The sequence below is a fragment of the Artemia franciscana genome, chromosome 2 (assembly GCF_032884065.1).
Source record: "Artemia franciscana chromosome 2, ASM3288406v1, whole genome shotgun sequence".
Taxonomy (NCBI): domain Eukaryota; kingdom Metazoa; phylum Arthropoda; class Branchiopoda; order Anostraca; family Artemiidae; genus Artemia; species Artemia franciscana.
This window is the reverse complement of record NC_088864.1, coordinates 17,476,519-17,498,299: the sequence shown is the minus strand read 5'-3', so window position 1 is coordinate 17,498,299 and position 21,781 is coordinate 17,476,519. Positions and strand designations below refer to the sequence as shown.

The window sequence follows — 21,781 nt, the reverse complement described above, 5'->3', positions numbered from 1 at the left end:
CTGCCGTTTGTCTTCTAGTCGCAAATTTCGTTGTACATCATTTCTTATTGCAATTAAAAAAAAAAAAACTAATTTTTTTAGCTGAAAGTAAGGAGCGACATTAAAACTTAAAACGAACAGAAATTACTCCGTATATGAAATGGGTTGTCCCCTCCGCAATCCCTCGCTCTTTACGCTAAAGCTTTTAATTGTTTTAAAAAGTAGAATTGTGGCAAAGAGTCAAACTTTAGCGTAAAGAGCAAGGGATTGCGGAGGGGACAACCCATTTCATATACGGAGTAATTTCTGTTCGTTTTAAGTTTTAATGTCGCTCCTTACTTTCAGCAAAAAAATTAGTTTTTTTTTATTTAATTTCTGAACGTTTTTGAATTAATGCATGTTTGGTTTTGGCTCTCCGCACATAAATTATTAAAATGAAATTTGTATATTAATTCGTTTTTTGGCTAAATGGCTTTCTCTTAGTTTTGATCAGACGATTTTGAGAAATAAGGGGTGGAGAAGGAGGCCTAGTTGCCCTCCAATTTTTCGGTTACTTGAAAAGGCAACTAGAACTTTGAATTTTTAACGAACGTTTTTATTAGTAAAAAATATACGTAACTTAAGAATTAACTTACGTAACAAACTTCCACAATCTTATATTTTTATTATGTATACGAGGGGGTTTGTACCCTCGTTAATACCTCGCTCTTTACACTAAATCGTAAATTTTGTCCCAATTCTTTAAGAATGACCCCTGAATCAGAAAGGCCGTAGAATAAATAGTTGAAATTACTAAAAATACTTTTGCATAAAGAGCAAGGTATTTATCTCCTCCTAAATACCTCGTTCTTTATGCTAAAGTATTTTTAGAACCCCTCATATGCGTAATAATCTCTGTTCGTTTTAAGTTTCAATGGTACTTCTTCTTTTCATTTGAAAAAACGTTTTCATGTTTATTTTTCATTGTTTTCTTATAGTAATGCTAGAAAATCCTGCGCCCTTTTCATTGAATTTTTCTTCCCTCATGACAGATTCCTCCAAGGGAAGATCCTCCAACATAGCCCCCTCTCCTCAGCCCCACCCCCAAACAAAATAAAATCCCCCTGAAAACGTCTTTACACTTCCCAATAACCATTATTATATGTTATACCAGTTACAAACTGGTCAAAGTTTGTAACTTGCAGCCCCTCCCCAGGGATTGTGGGGGAGTAAGTCATCCCCAAAGACATAGTTATTATGGTTTTTGACTATGCTGAACAAAATGGCTATCTCAGAATTTTGATCCGTTGACTTTCGGAAAAAATGAGCGTGGGAGGGGGCCTAGATGCCCTCCAATTTTTTTAGTCACTTAAAAAGGGCACTAGAACGTTTCATTTCCGTTAGAATGAGCCCTCTTGCGACATTCTAGGACCACTTGGTCGATACGATGACCCCTAGGGAAAAAAAAAAAAAAACAAACAAATAAACACGCACCCGTGATTTGTCTTCTGGCAAAAAATACAAAATTCCACATTTTTGTAGATAGGAGCTTGAAACTTCTACGTTAGGGTTCTCTGATACGCTGAATCTGATGGTGTGATTTCCTCAGGCAAATTCTCGTAACTTTTGATGGGTAAGACTAAACTTGATGAAACTTATATATTTAAAATCAGCATTAAAATGCGATTCTTTTGATGAACTTTTGATGGTTAAGACTAAACATATATATTTGAAATCAGCATAAAAATTCGATTCTTTTTATGTATTTATTGATATCAAAATTCCATTTTTTAGAGTTTTGGTTACTATTGAGCCGGGTCGCTCCTTACTACAGTTCGTTACCACGAACTGTTTGATTTCACTTCTAATTCGTCGGTAGGACCATTGTTACATATTTGCTAGCCACAGAATTTGTTGTGCTTTATTTTTGTTCGTCATTACTTCAGATATTTCTTCCATGCCTTTTGTCTTAGCTGTCCTGGGTGATGTATAAATGAGTTGTACATCATTTTGTATAACTTTGCATGCGTCATAGATACGAAGAACGTTACGATCACCCCTAAAACGAATGATTTAAGCTGCTATTCAAGGACAAACAATTGTGAAGAGTTTTTCCAAATTACGTACCTTTTCAAAATTTTGGAATTTTATAAGGCAAAGTTATAAGGCACATAATTGTGAAAATCAAAAATTAATTAAACTAATTTCCCAAGTCGTGATCAATCTAGACAGGTATTAAAGCCACAGAATGTTAGTGTGCCGAATTTTCAGAAAATTTTTGAGTCGTTTTGCAAGGAAAAATATAGCCATATACACTAAAGTCTTAAAGTTCTTTCTCATAATTCCTATTCAAACTCAACGGTTCTTATGTTTGAGCTGTATCTCTTATAGAATTGAGACAAAAAAAAACAAACTTTAGTATGAAGATCAAGGGCTATCTTTATATACGGAATAATTCCTGTTCGTAAGAAGTTTTAATGTTGCTCCTTACTTCCAATTCAAAAAAAAAATTTCTTATTTGATATCTGATCCTTTTAAGAAGGATTAGAAAATATTCTTTCCAAAGGACCTTTTCAAACCATGACAGAAGATCCCCACTCCCCGTGTGGTTTTCCCTTGACAATTGTCCCAGAAACTGTCTTCCAGACACAAAATTTTCCCCCGGATAATAAACCCTTCCCTCGAAGAAGACTCCCTCAAATAGAGTTTTCCCCTTGAAAATTGTCCCCAGAAAATTTTTTCCAAACGAGATAAATTATATAACTTGCAGAATTTTCCCCAAAGGCTATGGGAGTCATGTCGGACCAAGAGCCACAGTTGTTGGGCCTTACAACTATGCTGAATCAAATGGCTATATCAAAATTTCGACTACATATTTCTTGGGAAAAAGAGGTGCGATAGAGGCACAAGCTGCCCTCGAGGCTTTTTGGTCATTTAAAAAGGGCAGTAGAACTTTTGATATCCCTCTTAAAGAGCCCTCTCCTCTCTTGAACTAGCTCTCAAAGGGAATACACCTGTTTAAACTTTTCAATTGTTTGAACTTGATTCTTTAACCTTGAATTAATTCAGTAATTACAGAAGTTGGTCTGATGCGAATTAAATTTCTAATTTTATTGATTTTTAATATATGTTGTTGCCGTCGTGGATCCGGCTAACGTTAAAATCGGAGATTTGTTTTTCACCAAATTTGCAGGTTATCCCCTATGGCCGGTTTGAATCCTAGAAGGAATGAAGACAAATACCGGGGACAGTAAATTTGTTGTTTTTTGCCACGGCAAAGTTTACTTAGTTTTGATAACAACGAGAGTGAAGCATCAAAAAGGAAACTAAGGGTGTTAGTCATGCATTTGTAGAGCTAAAAAATCATCCTGATGTCTACCAACAGTTTAAAAAAAACAAGATTTTGTAATGGATAGCCTACTCTCAGATCTCACTGCTGATATCTGTAGACTAGTAGTGGCTACAGAGAATGAACTTGCGGCTACAAAACAAAATCTAGCTAAAGAAATCAAGATAAAAATTAAGAGAAAGTTGAAAAAATTGACTTTGCAGACTATAGCTAATTTTCATGCTAGGTTTTCAGTTGAAACAATGGTTTCAGAAATCTATAATGCAGTACATGTCTTATCCTAAATTTGAACTGATTGAAAAATATTTAAAACATAGATGTATATGATCGACTTGTTGCAAAACCGTGTAAATCAGCTCGAGCTCAAGCAAGACGACATAGAGCAGGAACGGAGGGGTGATTCCCTGTTGTTTAATGGTGTTAAACAGATTCCTTTGCAGTGTGGGTGAAATCATGAAGCGCGTATTGTTTGTCAAGATGGGTCTAGCTAATGTTAAGGATTCAGACATAGTTAGGGTTCAGCGACTTAGAGTTGGATCAAATAGTGGTAGAGTTGGTTCAAAGACCAGAAAAAGTTGCTTCTGTTCTCGTCCAGTTTCGACCAAAAGAAATAGCTCGTCATGTTTTTACAGCGAAGAAGCAGTTTAGTGGCACATGCTTATTTGGTGCTGAAAACCTTGCGAAACGTAAGCGTGATCTTCTGAGCGCTTAAAGAGATAAGTTTCGAAATCGCAGTGTGGGATCTGATCAAGGCCGTATTTTTGTGTGCAAATTGAGACTGCTCCGATCAGGTCAATTGATAACCTTTTATAGAGTTTTTCTTTAATATTTGTGATATTTTTTCATATTTTCATCTATTTTTTAAGTTCTATTTCTTGTTCTTTTTTGTGAAAAATGATAATGTCTGATCAAGACTGATTTATTCTTCAGGATTATTTATCAAGAGGTATCTTCCCCTTCTTGGAACTTTGAAGTCGACGTCGAAAATAAATATAGTAGCAGTGGCAAATTTTGTCCGGAAGGGTCTTGTTATTTGAAAGTCGATTGTTACATAATTTAGTTTGTTTGTTGTTATATATGTATGTATACGGCCTGAAAAATGGCTTTAAATACAGTCATTCATTCATTCAGTCATTCATATACCAATTGTTGATCTAAAGCCTATGAGGGAGAGTAATTATATTCGGTGGCCGCACATTCATGATATAAATGAACGGAATCTACGAATAAGTATTTGGAATATCACCTTGACTAAAAGCTGCCTGGATGTTTTGGAATTAATTGGACAATTTTTCTTCTTCTTTAAATATTATAGGAATATGTGAAAATATTTTAGTACAAACCTGTTTCTCTCACTGTATTCTTTCCAGGTTTTGATCTTTGTGTTAAGAACCGAGTGGTATTGGGTCATGGTGGTGTTTAAATCCTTGTGAAGAATAGGTTGAATTATAATGAAAGGGATGATCTTAGCATTCGGATTGAAGGTAGGTTGAAGTTTTTCAATTGAAGTTGAATTTGATGGGGAAAAAATATAATTAGTATGATATATAAGCCACCCATTGCTCACCTGGATGATTTTGTGGGAGGTATGAGTCAGCTGATTTTGAAGGTATCGCCTGGAGCTAGTCATATTGTTATGGGTGATTTTAATTTTATCCTGCTTTATTTGTATAATCATAATTTGATTTTTAAAATTTTATGACGCCAGATGATCTATACCCGCTTGTGAGTGTACCCACGAGGACCACTGGAAAAAGTGAAACTCTAATTGATAATATTTTCGTTTGCTCTGCTGGTTTGAAGCTTTGTTATGCTGATGTTGTGCTTTTTATGGCACTTGGTATTAACCAAGTGACATATAGCAATCGCAAATTCTGTCGGTCTGTCCGTCCCGGTTTTGCTACTTTAGGCACTTCCAGGTAAGCTAGGACGATGAAATTTGGCAGGCGTATCAGGGACCAAACCAGATTAAATTAGAAATAGTCGTTTTCCCGATTTGACTATCTAGGGGGGTGTGAGGGGCCCGTTAATTCGGAAAAAATGGAAAAACTGAAGTATTTTTAACTTACGAATGGTTGATCAGATCTTAATGAAATTTGATATTTAGCAGGATATCGTGTCTCAGAGCTCTTATTTAAATCCCAACCGGATCTGGTGACATTGGAGGGGGGAGTTGGGAGGGGGAAACCTAAAATCTTGGAAAACACTTAGAGTGGAGGGATCGGGATGAAACTTGGTGGGAAAAATAACCACAAGCCCTAGATACATGATTGATATAACCGGAACGGATCCGCTCTCTTTGGGGTAGTTGGAGGGGGGGGTAATTCTGAAAAATTAGAAAAAATTAGGTATTTTTAACTTACGAACGGGTCATAAATCTCAATGAAATTTGATATTTAGAAGGATATCGTCTCTCAGAGCTCTTATTTTAAATTCCGACCGGATCTGGTGACATTGGGGGGGGGGGAGCTGGGAGGGGAAACCTAAATCTTGGAAAACACTTAGAGTGGAGGGATCAGGATGAAACTTGGTGGGAAAAATAATCACAAGTCCTAGATACATGATTGACATAACCGGAATGGATCTGCTCTCTTTGGGGTAGTTGGGGGAGGGTTTGATTCTGAAAAATTGGAAAAAATGAGGTATTTTTAACTTACGAACGGGTGATCAGATCTCAATGAAATTTGATATTTAGAAGGATATCGTGTCTCAGAGCTCTTATTTTAAATCCCGAACAGATCTGGTGACATTGGGGGGAGGTTGGGAGGGGGAAACCTAAAACTTGGAAAACACTTAGAGTGGAGGGATCGGGATGAAACTTGGTGGGTGAAATAAGCTCAAGTCCTAGATACATGATTGACATAACCGGAACGGATCCGCTCTCTTTGGGGTAGTTGGGGGGGGGGCTAATTCTGAAAAATTAGAAAAAATGAGGTATTTTTAACTTACGAACGGGTGATCGGATCTCAAAGAAATTTGATATTTAGAAGGATATCGTGTCTCAGAGCTCTTATTTTAAATCCTGAAGAGATCTGGTGACATTGGGGGGGGGGAGAGCTGGGATGGGAAACCTAAAACTCGGAAAACACTTAGAGTGGAGGGATCGGGATGAAACTTGGTGGGAAAAACAAGCACAAGTCCTAGATACTTGATTGACATAACCGGAACGGAACCACTCTCTTTGGGGTAGTTAGGGGGGGGGGGGCTAATTCTGAAATATTAGAAAAAATGAGGTATTTTTAACTTACGAACGGGTGATCGGATCTCAAAGAAATTTGATATTTAGAAGGATATCGTGTCTCAGAGCTCTTATTTTAAATCCTGACCGGATCTGGTGACATGTGGGGAGGGGGGGGGGTAGGGGGAAACCTAAAACTTGGAAAACACTTAGACTGGAGGGATCGGGATGAAACTTGGTGGGAAAAATAAGCACAAGTTCTAGATACATGATGGACATAACCGTAACGGATCTACACTCTTTGGGGTAGTTGGGGGGGGGGGTTAATTCTGAAAAATTAGAAAAAATGAGGTATTTTTAACTTACGAACGGGTAATCGGATCTCAATGAAATTTGATATTTATAAGGATATCATGTCTCAAAGCTCTTATTTTACGTCCCGACCGGATCTGGTGACATTGGAGGGGTTTTGGGGTGGGGGAACCTAAAATCCTAGAAAACGCTTAGATTGGAGGGATCAGGATGAAACTTGGTGGGAAAAATAAGCAGAAGTCTTAGATACGTGATTTACATAATTGGAACGGATCCTCTCTATTGGGGGGGGGGAGTTAATTCTGAAAAATTAGAAAAAATAAAGTATTTTTAACTTACGAACGAGGGATCGGATCTTCATGAAATTTTATATTTAGAAAGATCTCGTGACTCAGATCTCTCATTTTAAATCTCAACCGGATCCACCATAATTGGGGGGGAGGGGCAGTTGAGGGGAACTGGAAATCTTAGAAAATACTTAAAGCGGTGAGCTCAGGATGAAACTGGATGGGAAGAATAAGAACCTGTCTAAGGCACGTGACTGACATAATCGGACTGGATCTGCTCTCTTTGGTGGAGTTGGGGGGGAGGGGGTAATTTTGAAAATTGAGGTATTTTTAACTTACGAAAAGGTGACCAGATCTTAATGAAATTTGATATCTAGAAGGGTCTTGGGCTTTAAAGCTCCAATGTTAAATTCCGACCAGATCCTGTGACATTGGGGGGATTTGGAGGGGGAAACCGGAATTCTTGGAAAACGTGAAAATTGGGGTATTTTCATTTTACGAATAGGTGATCAGATCTTAATGAAATTTGATATTTAGAAGGAATTCATGTCTCAGAGCTCTTATTTCAAATCCCGACCAGATCTTTTGACATTGGGGGGAGTTGGAGGGGGAAATATTAGAAAACACTTGGAGTGGAGGAATCGGGATGAAGCTTGGTGGATAGAATAAGCAAATGTCCTTGATACGTGATTGACGGAACCGTACTGGATTCGCTCTCTTTGGGGTAGTTGGGGGGAGGGGTTCAGTGATTTGGCGAGTTTGGTGCTTCTGGACGTGCTAGGACGATGCAAATTTGTGGGCGTGTCAGGGAGCTGCAAAAATTGACTTGATAAAGTCGTTTTCCGAGATTCGACCATCTGGGGGGCTAAAGGGAGAGGAAAAATTAGAAAAAATTAGGTATTTATAACACACGAGTGGGTGATCGGATCTTAATGAATTTTGATATTTAGAAGGACATCGTGACTCAGAGCTCTTATTTTAAATCCTGACCGGCATTAAGCCTCTTATTTTTCTTTTAAGTCAATCTATTGATTCATAGAATTTTGCTAGAGTTCATACCATATGATCTCTTGGCTCTTAGCTCTTCTTGCCTCGTCACAAGTGCCATATGAGCTCTTAGCTCTTGTTCTTAGCTATGACCATCTTCCATCGGTGAGCGTTATGAAGTGTCAGTTACAGAGACAAATGAAAAAGACAAGGTTAATGAAAAAAGGGAACCTCCAAAATTTTACGAAAACATAACAGTTCAAAACAGGTATGATACCTTTTAATTGACAGTGAAACAAATATAAAAATTTCTAACTCGATATTTCGAATACACATATACAGTGTCCATCATCAGCGGTAAAACTAAAAAAGATTAACAAAAACAAACAAGATTTAAACCCAATAAACTAATTACATACAGTTTATTGTTCATATTTTTCAATGCAACAGCGGAAGCAAATCTTCTTGACGTCTATTTTTCAATCTTTGGTTCCGGTTCATTAGATTTATCCGACATATCAGGTGGACAGAGGTCAAAGCTGTGAGGTGAAATGCGAATTACTTTATTTGACCTCAGTAAATTATGTTAAATTGAATTCAATCCAAACTTACCTGTGTCCCTGTTTATGGAATTATTCTTGAATAATTTTTTTTTAATTTCGATTCAATTTAATTTAATTCATCATGGGATGGCGCTGTGAGCGCTATAAATAGCTGACCCTTGTCATCCCAGTTTTTAGCTTTTTTGTGCTGTTTTTTTTTTCAAGTTTCCTGCAGTGATGGTGTAAGTGACGAAGACTTAGTGTTCCTGACTTTGATTAGTGATATTTCATACAAATTAAATACTAGATCTATTTATTTGAGCCTTATTCACCTTGCTAGGTGGTAGCGCCATCTATATACAACATCCATACATTAACCTAAATGGCGCTCACGCCGTAGACCATCTGGAAAGTTTAGCTCTATTCATGTGTGAGATCAAATCAAACACCCTAAGAAATTCATATACTGCTAAATGCAGTTGCTCACAGACTAATAATTGGTGTGATGACCAACCAAGCAGGTATCAGCAGTTTGATGAAAACGCTCATTAAAATTAGACCCTATCCATTTTCACCACTAGTGCCATCCACCTTCATCCGTTTAAACGAACTTGGACTGCTGAATGCTCCACCAGGACCCGTTACTCTGTACGGACAGAAAAGAAGAAGAAGGCGCGGGAAAGGAGCTGGAATACGAATTAAAACTAGACAAAGAGAGCACCCCAGTAAAGCGATTGAGACAATTATCTCTGCCAGAACACCAAATTACCGACAACAAAAAGACAGGCTCTATATAGAAGTAACAATTTTGAACCAGAAACTTCCCCCCTCCCTCTCAAGATACGAAGCAGGCCCGTGCCCTGAAAGCTCTAGGCTACCCCTATCAACTGTGTCTCCCGTCGCATACAATTCAAAGAAGCGTTTTCCCACATTCCTACTTTGTAACGCACGTTCTCTTTGCAATAAAATAGATGAGATCGATGTAGTATTAAGGCAGAACAATGTTTCTGTCGCAGCCATAACAGAAACTTGGAACCTGACTAAAGTGACAGGAAGACTCACCGGTTATGCCCTATACCTCAGAACAAGACAAGCTCTTGGTGACCAGAGACTAGGCGGTGGAGTAGCCCTTTACGTACGTGAAGATATCCCAATGAAGGAGCTACGTGACCTTGAAAGCACTGAACATGAGGCTGTGTGGGTTTGGTGCAAACCATCGGCCATGCCGCGTGCTTACTCATGCATCATCTTTGCTTCAATCTATTACCCTGAAAGTGCTAAAAACCGCCGTGATCTTGTCACATACCTCCAAAAAACTGTCGACCACCTTCGTGCTTTTTATGGAAACCCTGCTATTGTTCTGGCTGGGGACTTTAACCAAACCAAGAAAAGCTGGCTAGCATCATGCCTTTCCCTCAAGCAGGTTGTAAATTTTCCAACACATGAATCTGGTAGCATACTTAATCAGGATTTAATCCTGACCAACTGTGAGACTTATTACCCAACCCCTGAATCCCTTGGGCCGCTTGCCTGTTCTGATCATAACGTTGTGCTCTGGTCAGCTGCCGCTTCAATACCCAAGCCTAAAATTAACCGTGTCAAGTATCGTCCGCTTACTGATTCAGCAATTTGCACCTATGGTCGATGGATAGCTACTTACCCTTTTCCAGAAGTGTATTGAGACAAAAGCCTCGATAAAAAATGCCAACTGTTCAACGAAGTTCTCCATGCCAAATACCTCAAGTTTTTTCCTGAAAATACTTTCACTAGATGTGAAAGTGATAAACCCTGGATAACCCCCCAAATCAAGAAACTAATCCGAAAAAAGTGCAAGCTTTTCCAAGAAGGAGATTTGCAAAATGCGAAAAAAATTGCGAAATCACATTTCCTCTCTCATGAGAAGTGCGAAGAAAGATTACGGGCGTGATAAATTTTTGGACAGTCTTAGGCACACTAATCCCAGGAAATGGCAAAGAGCGGTCAAGCAAATCACTGGCAAGTCCATTCATAACAGCATAAAAATAAGCCGCCCAGACGGAACTTACACAACTGCTGATGAGGTTAATCAATATTTCACCCGCATCTGGACCTCATTTCCTTCTCCCACACAAGCCCAGAAGTCTGAAATACTTGACTCCTGTGCAGAGGAAGGTGAAGTTGTTACCGATGAGATGACAACCTATAAGACCCTGATGAAGGTGAAAGTAAACTGTTCAGCTTATCCAGACGAACTTCCACCCAAACTGATTCGAGAATACGCCCCTTTCATTGCGAAACCACTCTCAGTGCTTATAAACCTTTGCTTTCGTATAGGGATCTTTCCAGCTGTTTGGAAGAAAGCTTACGTTAGAGTAATTCCGAAGGTTACCAACCCTAAGAGCTGTGACGAACTTAGACCTATTTCGCAAACACCATCCCTGGCGAAAGTGGCCGAGACCTTTATCATGAGAGTCTTACTTGATCAAATCCAGGGATCCATCGACCAGAGACAATACGGCGGACTGAAAGACTGTAATACCTCAGTGTACCTAGTGAGGATGTACGATAGTCTCCTTAAGTGGGTCGAAAAAGGTCACAGTTTTGTAGACCTTGGTGCCATAGATTTCTGAAAGGCATTTGATCTAATCAATCACATTGTAGCTGCCCTTAATCTCAAGCTAATGGGGGCTAAGAAAAAGACTCTTACGCTCGTGTTGGACTTTCTCAGTCAGAGGATGCATCGTGTGTTTGCTCTCTACGAAGGTGACACCAATTCCGAAGGATCCTCATCCACCTTTTGAGCCCCTCAGGGCACTAAGGTTGCAGCTATTGAATTCTTGTCTGTAATTAACTTCCTCATAGCTGACTATGACGACTGCTACAAGTTCGTGGATGACCAGTCATTTATCCTGAAATATTTAGTACAAAACGGAGTTGTGACGCCACAGTTCAGTTCAAATTTTTTCAGTGTTTTCACAAAAGTGTGCGCGGAGCTAAATCTTGAGATTAATGTGGACACGTCGAAGATAGTGCGCTTTAACCCGCTAAAAAGTGATGTTATGGAACCAAATGTTCCATTCCCTCTAGCAAACAGTATCAAGTTCCTTGGAGTTACTTTTTCCAATGACTTCAGCTTTGCCACACATATTGAAAACGTGGGTAAAAGTGCAAACACTAGTCTACAGACTTTAAACGGTATGCGTAGGTTCAGTGCAAACACAGAGAGTATTAAGTATGCATACATAGCGTATGTCCGCCCCATTCTGGAATATGCGTCTTCTGTTTGGGTGCCCTCAGCACTGAGAACAGTGTATCTTTGTCAGGAGCTTGAATCGGTTCAGAAGCAAGCGGTATCGATCATCTTGGGCCGCCGTGACATCCCCTACGAAAAGGCTCTGGAAGTGCTAGGACTGCCGTCACTCCAAAACCGGTACGAAACTCTGATAATGAGTTTCGGAAAGTACTTACTTTCTAAATCTCAGCACTGTGACATTCTACCTGATCAACCTCTACCATCAAGAACGAGAAAGCAAGATAAGTTAGTTCCCGTTAAAGCAAGAACAAACCGATATGGTAATTCTTTCGTCCCGGTTTTCGTCAAAATGTATAATAAGAGTTAATATTTATAGTTTTATTTATATTTATAAGTGTAGCTTGATTTTGTATATGTTGTAAAGAAACACAAATCAGCGACAGCTGTCAAGTTTTTGCTATTAAACCTGTCTACTACTACTACTGCTACTTCCCTGAAAATTTGCTCCGATAGAGCCGCCGTGAAATCTTCAGTTTTGGGGTTTTGCTTTAAAGACGATGAAATAGAATTATGATGTTGTAGCAATCTAATTTTAAAATTCTGGTTAGTACGTCCCACATAAGAGCTTCACAAGTACAAGGGATTTTATAGACCCCACTTTGTTGCTCTACGGAAGTTCGATCCTTTCCAGAATTTAAAAAAACTAGCCAAAGTATTACCTCTTAAGCTACCTTTAAACCATTATTTTGTAAAATTCTTTTAAGTTTTTCACTCAGCCCTGGAACTTATGGTAAAGAACAAAAAACATCTTTCTTTCCTGTTATGTCCAGGATATCATTAGAAAATTTTAGAAAGTTTTTCCTTCTTTTCGAAAAAGTCTGGTCAATTAACCAAACTGGGTAATGGTAACTTATTAAAATTTCTTTTAAAAACAATAATTCCTCCTCAATGAATTTTGGAGAGCAAATACTAAAAATACGGTCAGTTGAGGATATGATTAAACCAATTATTACTTGGCGAGCGTGACCAGAGAAGAAAGACAAAAATCTATTATTGTTAGTTGTTTAGCTGCACTCCAATGTTTTGGTCACTTAAAAAGGGAACTAGAACTCCCATTCGAACGAACCCTCTGCCAATCTGCAAAGGCGGCCGGCTGAATACGATCACCAATAGAGGAAAAAAAAACAAAAAAAGCCTTTGTGATCTTTCTTCTCGTACAAAAATACAAAATTCCTCATTTTCGCCGATAGGAGCTTGAAACCTATCAGTCCGGCTCTCTGATACGGTGTATCTGATGGCGAAATTTTTATTAACATTCTTTGACTTTTAGGGTCCCCCCTTTTCCAGAAATCTGGCAAATTTTCTTAGGCTCGTAACCTCTGATAGGTAACCCTAAACTTAATGAATTATATACGTTCGGAATCACCATAATAATCTGATTCTTTTGATATCTACTAATATTAAAATTCCGTTTTTAGAGTTTCGGTTACTATTCATCTGCGTCACTCCTCAGTTGCAGTTTGTTACCACGAACTGTTTGAAAAGCTGAAAAGATTTAAAATATTCATTTCTTATCCAATGAAACAAAATGTGTCAATTGAAAAGCGAGCACAAATTAAGGAAAATCTACAAAATAAGATTTCCAAAGAAAAGTATATAGCTACATAAAACCAAAAATAGAGCAGAATAATTATTTATTCTATAAGTCAAAGATTACATAAACCGAAAAAAATATTTAAAATTATTATAATAAAATTATAATTATATAATTTACAATTGTTATACAATAATTTTAAATTATATAATTGTATTGTAACATATAATACATAATTACATAATACTATATAGTACAATATCAGATTATCATGTAGTTACATAATATAATAATTAATATAAAATATAAATTACAAATAAAATAATAAAAATATTCTATAAACCAAAGAATAATAATAAACCAAAGATTAAGCCGAATAATATTCTAGGCGTAAAACAACCATAAATCACCATTAATAAATAAATAAAACTCAAAACCAACAGAAAGTAGAATAAATTCCGAAATCCAGCTTTAAAGGAGCAGAAACACCTCATGGAGGAGTAGGGATAAAAACTCCAATACCTGTGACTACAACTATAACTACTTGGAACTGTGATTGCAACTGCATGCGACTACGACTACAACAACCAATTGCGTCGGCAGATATTTTTGATAGCGACTTCAACTACTTGCGATTGGGACTACTGAGGACTGTATCTGCGACTGGTTGCGAATGCTACTAGTACTACTGCGACTATGACTGCCGCTATTACTACTGCCAGTGCAATTACTACTACTGTTGCTACTACTACTACTACTACTACTACTACTACTACTACTACTACTACTACTACTACTACTACTACTACTGCTGCTGCTGCTGCTACTGCTAAAAACTACCGCTATCATTAAAAGAGCTAAAAGAAATAAATAGAAAGAGTTTAAGGGCACCCAGTCTGTAGACACAGCACAGATAGAGCACCTAGACATAGCACAAACATAGCACCTGAGATAGAACATCTTAGGAATGGAATGAAGAACTCAATTAAGACTTTCAGAAAAATCTGATGAGGGTATAAAACTAAATCAAAACAAACTCTATGTGCCCATGTTTTCAAAAGGGCGTCTGGGCGTTATCACAAGAAAAGCTAAGAATTTTACGTTAAAACTTCAGGGCATGTTGCTGGGGATATTGAACCAAATCAAAGGACACTCTATGCATTTAAATTTATCAAAAAGGAATATCTACGATACCTTGCCAAAACTATCAAAACTAATAATTAAAATTATCCAATATATTACTTCAAAACTATCAAGGTATTTTGAGGGTAAATATGAGGTAAACGAAAATGAATTTACAAATTTTATTTTATTTTAGGCTATTTTAGTTTTTATCTCTGTTCCCTAAGCGTTGGAAACACCCTGTTTCATACAGACGAAATATCTGCATCACTTTGGTTTTGTCTTTTCTGTCTACTGGCCATAGTCCTGTTTGTTTTCTTCATCGTGAGATTTTTCTATCCTTGTTTTTGTCATGGCTGCTCAGTTTGAATTTAAATCAATCGTCTTCTGACCGCAGATTTCACTCTGTGTCATTTCGTTTGCGACTTTCGCTGCCGTTTGTCTTCTAGTAGCAAATTTCGTTGTACATCATTTCTGATTGCAATCTCACTTTTAACTCGTCGTGAGGACCATTGTTGCATATTTGCTAGCCACAGAATTCGTTGTGCTTTATTTTCGTTCGTCATTACTTCAGGTATTTCTTCCATGCTATTTGTCTTAGCTGTCCTGGTTCTTTCATCATTTTGTATTACTTTGCATGTTCATAGATACGAAAAACGTTACGGTCGTTACGAGCGTTACAGCTACTGGTCAAAGGTCTGGAAATATCCGACAGTGAGTTAATAGTGGATGAATTTGGTGAGTTTTTTCAGAAATCAGAAGTGACATTAAGAGAGATGTTCAAGCTAAAAGTGATTTTCTTTTGGATAATCTTTTTGATGATACAAGAGGCGAAAGACACATATTTGAGTTTCATAAGCTGTTATGAGATTGAACTGACGAAAATAATCAAAGATCTGAAATCTAACACAGCAGGGACAGACGGTCTGAACCTAAGAGCTGTGAAAAGCGTAATGAATTATATCATGCCATGCCTTGTGTTCCTCATTAATTTGTCTTTTGACTCTGGAAAGTTTCCTTGTGAGCTCAAGTAATCAAAAGTAATACCCCTTCACAAGGGAAGATGCAAAAAAGACCGAAGAAAAATTCATCAACAAGCACTTTTGCATAGAACAAACTCAATTACTTGGTAAATTACAAGTCATTTCAATTGTTGACTCTGCATAAAAAAATTAATAAAAAAGCACTTTTGCATAGAACAAACTCAGCTACTTGGTAAATTCAAGTCTTTTAATTGGTGACCGAGTACCAAAAAACAATAAAAAGGCTCTCTTGCATAGAACAAACGGTTTCAAGTTTCAAGTCTTTTAATTGGTGACTGAGTATCAAAAATAAATAAAAAAGCTCGCTTGCATAGAACAAACTCGGCTACTTGGTAAAATCCAAATGCTTTAATTGGTAACTGAGTATCAAAAACTAATAAAATATACTTTTGTATAGAACAAACTCAACTACTTGGCAAATTCTAAGTCATTTCAGTTGGTGACTGATTATCGATAATGAATAAAAAAGCACTTTTGCATAGAACAAACTCAGCTACAAAAATTAATGAAAAGCAGTTTTGCATAAAAACAAACTCAGCTACTTTGAAAATTTTAAATAATATAATTGGTGACGGAGTATCAGGAATTAATGAAAAAGTGCTTTGCATAGATCAAACTCAGCTACTTGGTGAATTCCAAGTCTTTTAATTGGTGACTGGGTATAAAAAAACACTTTTGCATAGAAGAAACTCAGCTACTCTGAAAATTCCAAGTCTTTTCATTGGTGACTGAGTATCAAAAATTAACAAAAAGGCTCTCTTGCATAGAACAAATTCAGCCACTTGGTAAATTCCAAGTCTTTTAATTGGTAACTGGTTAACAAAAATTAATAAAATGCACTTTGCATTGAACAAACTCAACTACTTGGTAAATTCCAAGTCGTTTCAATTGGTAACTGAGTATCAAAAATTAATAAAAACTCTTTTTAATAGAACAAACCCAGCTACTTTGTAATTCCAAATCATTTAATTGGCAACAGAGCATCAGGAATTAATAAGAAAATTACTTTTGAATAGAACAAATTCAGCTACTTAGTGAATTTCAAGTCTTTGAATCGGTGACTGGGTATCAAAAATCAATAAAACAGAAGTTTTGCACAGAGAAAACTCTTTTTGTTGGTGACAAAATATAAAAATTTCATAAGAAAAGGCTCTCTTGTATAGAACAAATTCAGCTACTTGGTAAATTCCAAGTGTTTTAATTGGTGACTAGGTTTAAAAAATTGTTAAAGAAACACTATTGCATAGAGAAACTCAGCTCCTTATTAAACTACAAGTCTCTTAATAGGTGACTGAGTGTCAAAAATTAATAAAAAAAAGCTCTCTTGCATAGAACAAACTCAGCTACTTGGGAAATTCCAAGTCTTTTAATAGTTAACTGAGTATAAAAAATAATAAAAGGCGATTTTGCATAGAAGAAACTCAGCTATTTTGGTGAATTTCAAGTCTTTTAATTGGTGAGTGAGTATCAAAATTTGAAAAAAAAAGCTCTTGCATAGAACAAACTCAGTTACTTGGTAAATTCCAAGTCTTTTAATTGGTAACTGAGAATTAAAAATTAATAAAAGGCACTTTTGCACAGAGCAAACTCAACTAATTGGTAATTTCCAAGTCATTTCAATAGTTGACTAATCATAAGAAATTAATAAAAAAGCAGTTTTGCATAGAGGAAAACTAAGCTACAAAAATTAATAGAAAAAATATCTGAATCTAGAAACTCAGCTACTAGGTAAATTCCAAGTCATTTAATTGGTGACTGAGTACCAAGAATTAATGAAAAAAAAGTACTTTAGAATTTATCAAATTAATCTACTTGATGAATTCTAAGTCTTTTAATTGGTGGCTGGGTATAAAAAATTAATAAAAAAGAATTTTTATATAAACAAACCCAGCTACTTTGTAAATTCCAAGCATTTGTATTGATGAGAGAACGAAAAATTAATAAAAAGCACCTTTACATAGAACAAATTACTTTTGCATTGAAAAACTCAGTTACTTGGTAAATTCAGTCATTTCAATTGGTGACTGGATATCAAAAATTAATATTAAAAAGCACTTTCACCTAGAACAAACTCAGCTACTTGGTAAATTCCAAGTCTTTTAATAGTGACTGGGAATCAAAACTTAATTAAAAAACACGTCTGCAAAGAAGAAATTCAGCTACTTGGTAAATTGTAAGTCTCTTAATTGATGATTGAGTATCAAAAATTTATAAGAAAATACTTTTCCATAGAACAAACTAAGCTACTTGGTAGATTTCAAGTCTTTTGATTAGTGACTGAGTATCAAAAATGAATCAACAAGCACTTTGGTATAAAACAAACTCAGCTGCTTGGTGAATTCCAAGACTTTTGATTGATGACTGGATACCAAAAATTAATAAAAAAAAGCACTTTTGTATAAATGACAAACTCAGCTATTTGGTAAATTTCAAGTCTCTTAATTGATTACTGAGTATGAAAAATTACTAAGAAAGCTGTCTTACATAGGGAAACTCAGCAGCTTGGTAAATTTCAAATCATTTAATTGGTGACTGGACATCAAAAATTTATAAAAAATGTACCTTTGCATACTTACTTACTTGTACTTGTGACGGGAGTCAGGCATTTACGTCTAGCCCGGCATCTAGGATCCGGCAACACGTGGTTAAGGCAGCAATCCATTGGGGAAATCTCTGGTCCTACGGCTTGCTTCCTAGAGCGGACAAAAATCCTTATTGTCATCGGATTATATAGGTCCTCTGAGGAAAAAACACCATGAAGAAAAAAATGTATTGGAGAAAAAATCTTGATGAAAAAAAGTAAAAACAACTCGAAGAAAAAAGAACGCTAAGGAAAAAAAAATATCTCGAAGAAAATGTCTTGAAGAAAAAATATCTTAAAAAAACATTCGCATAAATATTACGGAACATCCCACTTGTGCGCCATCCTCAGTTACAACCAGAGGCTCCCCACTTGACTAACGAGCCCTGAGCTCTAGCATGTCATACGAGGTTACATCATTTTCAGTTAAAGCCGGTGGCTCCCCACTTGACAAGAAGGACTTGGTCTCAGGCATGTCATGCGAGATTACGTCATTCTCCGTTACAACCGCGGGTTCCCCACTTAAATAATGGGGCCTGAGTTCTAAATAAACAAGCCCATATAAGATTAAATCATCCTTAGTTACAACAGATACGTAAGTATTATGTATCAACCAAAGGTAAAAAACATTCCCTATTACGTACCAAGCACCCACATCTTGAAGAAAATTAGTAACACCTTCTGGCTACCAGGGATCTGAAGACGGTTGCAAGGTTGCACCGCTTCTTCATGTCGCGGAGTTCATGAAACAACTGAAAGAGATCTAAATCATCGTAATGCATTACTTTTATTGCTACTTACTATCATTTCTAAGGAATGAAGATACAGGAACAACAAAATGTTGGATTCAACTTCCTTATACTTATTACCAACTTAGCCGTCTGCTTATATAGCGACAAACATTATGCTTACCGTTTGATGTATTAACAAATAAAAATAAAGATAACAATTAAAAATAAAACTTCAAAGACAACTAGACCATTATAGCCGTTAAATTATTTATTTGAAACTTTGCACCCCTAAAATATCTGAGCCCGGGGCAGGTACCCATCCCCCATAAAACCGTCATTGAGTCCACTTAAGACTATGATATTAGGAGGCTGGGTAACTGCAGTAAATTTCTTTTTCAGTCCATTAATAACATAAACGTTCTCCATAAAGATTAGTCCGTAAAGATTCGTAGAATCTTTACTACTTGTGAGGGGTTTCAAATTATAGTTAATATTTTGAATACGGCTTTGCAATTTCAAACAGTACGTGGTAACGAACTGTAAGTAAGGACCAACTCGGCCCAATGGTAGCCAGGATTTATAAAAAAGAAAACAGAAATTGGATAACGATCGATACACCAAATAATGGACTTTTTATGGGGATTCCAAGCATATAAGATTCAATAAGTTTAATATTACCAAGTAAAAGCTACAAGCCTGAGAAAATTTGCCTAGTTTTCAAAAAGGTAGAAACACTCCCCAAAATCCAAGGATTTTTCAAAAATCCAACTGATTTAGCGTATCAGGGAACCCTACTGTAGAGTTTTAGATCTCCGATCTTTAAAAATTTGGAATTTTTAACTTTTTGCCAGGAAATAGGTCACGGATGCATGTTTATTTGTTTTCTTGCTTTTTTTTTCATGGGTGGCCGTATGGAACCAATGGTCTATTTCTAAGAGGGCTCTTTTGAACAGAAATTAAAAGTTCAAATGCTATTTTTAGTGACCAAAAAATTGGAGGGCAGCTAGCCCCCCTCCTATGTCCTTTTTTCAATGGTCATCCGATCAACTTTTTGAAATACCTATTTTATTCAGTATGGTTGGAAAGTCCAATAACTATGTTTTTGGGCATGACATTACCCCAACAGCCCTTGGAGGAAGGGCAGGAAGTTATAAAATTTTCCCATTGGTTTACATGTAGTATCTGTTCTTGGAAAGTAAACAAACATTTTTCAGGGGAGGAAGATTTTCTGGGTATTGATTTACTACAGGAAAAATTTCCCATTAGGATGGAAGTTCCTGAGGGTTAACTTTCCAGGGGAAACTTTCAGCGGAGTTGGAGTTCTCCGTGGGATTTTTACGCAGCGGGATTTCCCACGAGAGAAATTCTCAATGGGGGAATTGTCACCAGGAGAAATTCTCCATGATGAAATTTTCTGCTGGATTAAAAAAATTTCTTTCGGAGGGTAATCTCCAGGAAAAATTTGCCACTCAAGAAGGATTCCACCATTACCAAAAAGTCTATTTTTCAAATGAAAGTATGCTGAGGAGGTTTTTTCAGGCGGAATCGACCGCAAGAAATTTGCTAGGGGAATTCGCAGCAAGGAAGGAATTTTACCTGGGGTAGTTTCCCGGGATGAAGGATTTTATGCAGGAGGAGTGTTCGTGGGGGTGGGGTGGGGGTGGTTGATTTGTCATGAAGCGGGAGGTTGATTTCCTGATATTATTTGAAAAATGATCAGAAACTGAATTCTTTAAAACAAGTGTTTTCTACTAGAGTTTCATTAAAACTTGAAACGAATAGTAATTATTCCGTATATGAGGGGGCTTCCGCCTTCTCTTTTACCCCGCTATTTATGCTAAAGTTTGACCTAATGTCCCAATCTATCTTGAGCAATTGCTTAAACACAATTGCCGATAAATTAGAATCAGAACCTTTTTTAAAAGTACTCAAAAAACTTTAGCGTGAAGAGAAAGATATAGAGAAGGGGACACCATATACGGAATAAATTCTGATCGTTTTAAGCTTTAGTGTTGCTCTTACTTTCAGTAGATTTATTATTTATTTTTTAACTTCTGAAAATTGATTAATTTTTTGGCCCTTTGGGATATTGTTTTGTTACTGTCATTTTATGGAAATAAATGGAGCTTGCACTTGAACTTGATTTTAATAAATTGAATGGCCAAATTTCAATAAGAGGACATTTATGGCCACCTATTCCTTTACGACTAAAAAAGATAGAAAGGGATTCATACCAGCAAATTTTCTACCTCTTGACTATTGGAAAAAATAAATAAAAACAATACCTTGACAGGGCATGGTACAAAAACATATCTGATGGAACGAAGCAAATAGAGGATATTAAAATCAAGTCCTGATCAAACAGTTCGTGGTAACGAACTGTAGTAAGGAACGACCCTGCTCAACAGTAACCAAAACCCGAAAAATGGAATTTTTATACTAATAGCTACATCAAAAGAATCGCATTTTAATGCTGATTTTAAATACATAAGTTTCATCAAGTTTAGTTTTACCTATCAAAAGTTACGAGCCTAAGAAAATTTGCCTTATTTTAGAAAATAGGGGGACACAACCCCTAAAAGTCATAGAATCTTAACTGAATCAATCAGATTCAGCGTATCAGAGAACCCTACTGTAAAAGTTTCAAGCTCCTATCTACAAAAATGTGGATTTTTGTATTTTTTGCCAGAAGACAGATCACGGATGCGTGTTTATTTCTTTGTTCGTTTTTTTTTCCAGGAGTGATCGTATCGACCCAGTGGTCCTAGAATCTTGCGAGAGGGCTCATTCTAACGGAAATGAAAAGTTCTAGTGCCTTTTTAAGTGACCAAAAAATTGGAGGGCACCTAGGCCCCCTCCCATGCT

General features: G+C 36.7%; 1 protein-coding gene across 1 annotated transcript in view; it reads left to right on the top strand.

Annotated features, from left to right (window-relative positions):
• The first annotated feature begins 4,743 nt into the window (after positions 1-4,743).
• Positions 4,744-21,781, top strand: part of LOC136037991 (calcium-activated chloride channel regulator 1-like) — a 215,792-nt gene continuing 198,754 nt past the window's right edge. Inside the window, exon 1 of the mRNA XM_065720918.1 lies at positions 4,744-4,791. Within this exon, the coding sequence (XP_065576990.1) occupies positions 4,759-4,791 (33 nt within the window). The 5' untranslated portion in view covers positions 4,744-4,758. The remainder of the gene's footprint in view (positions 4,792-21,781) is intronic.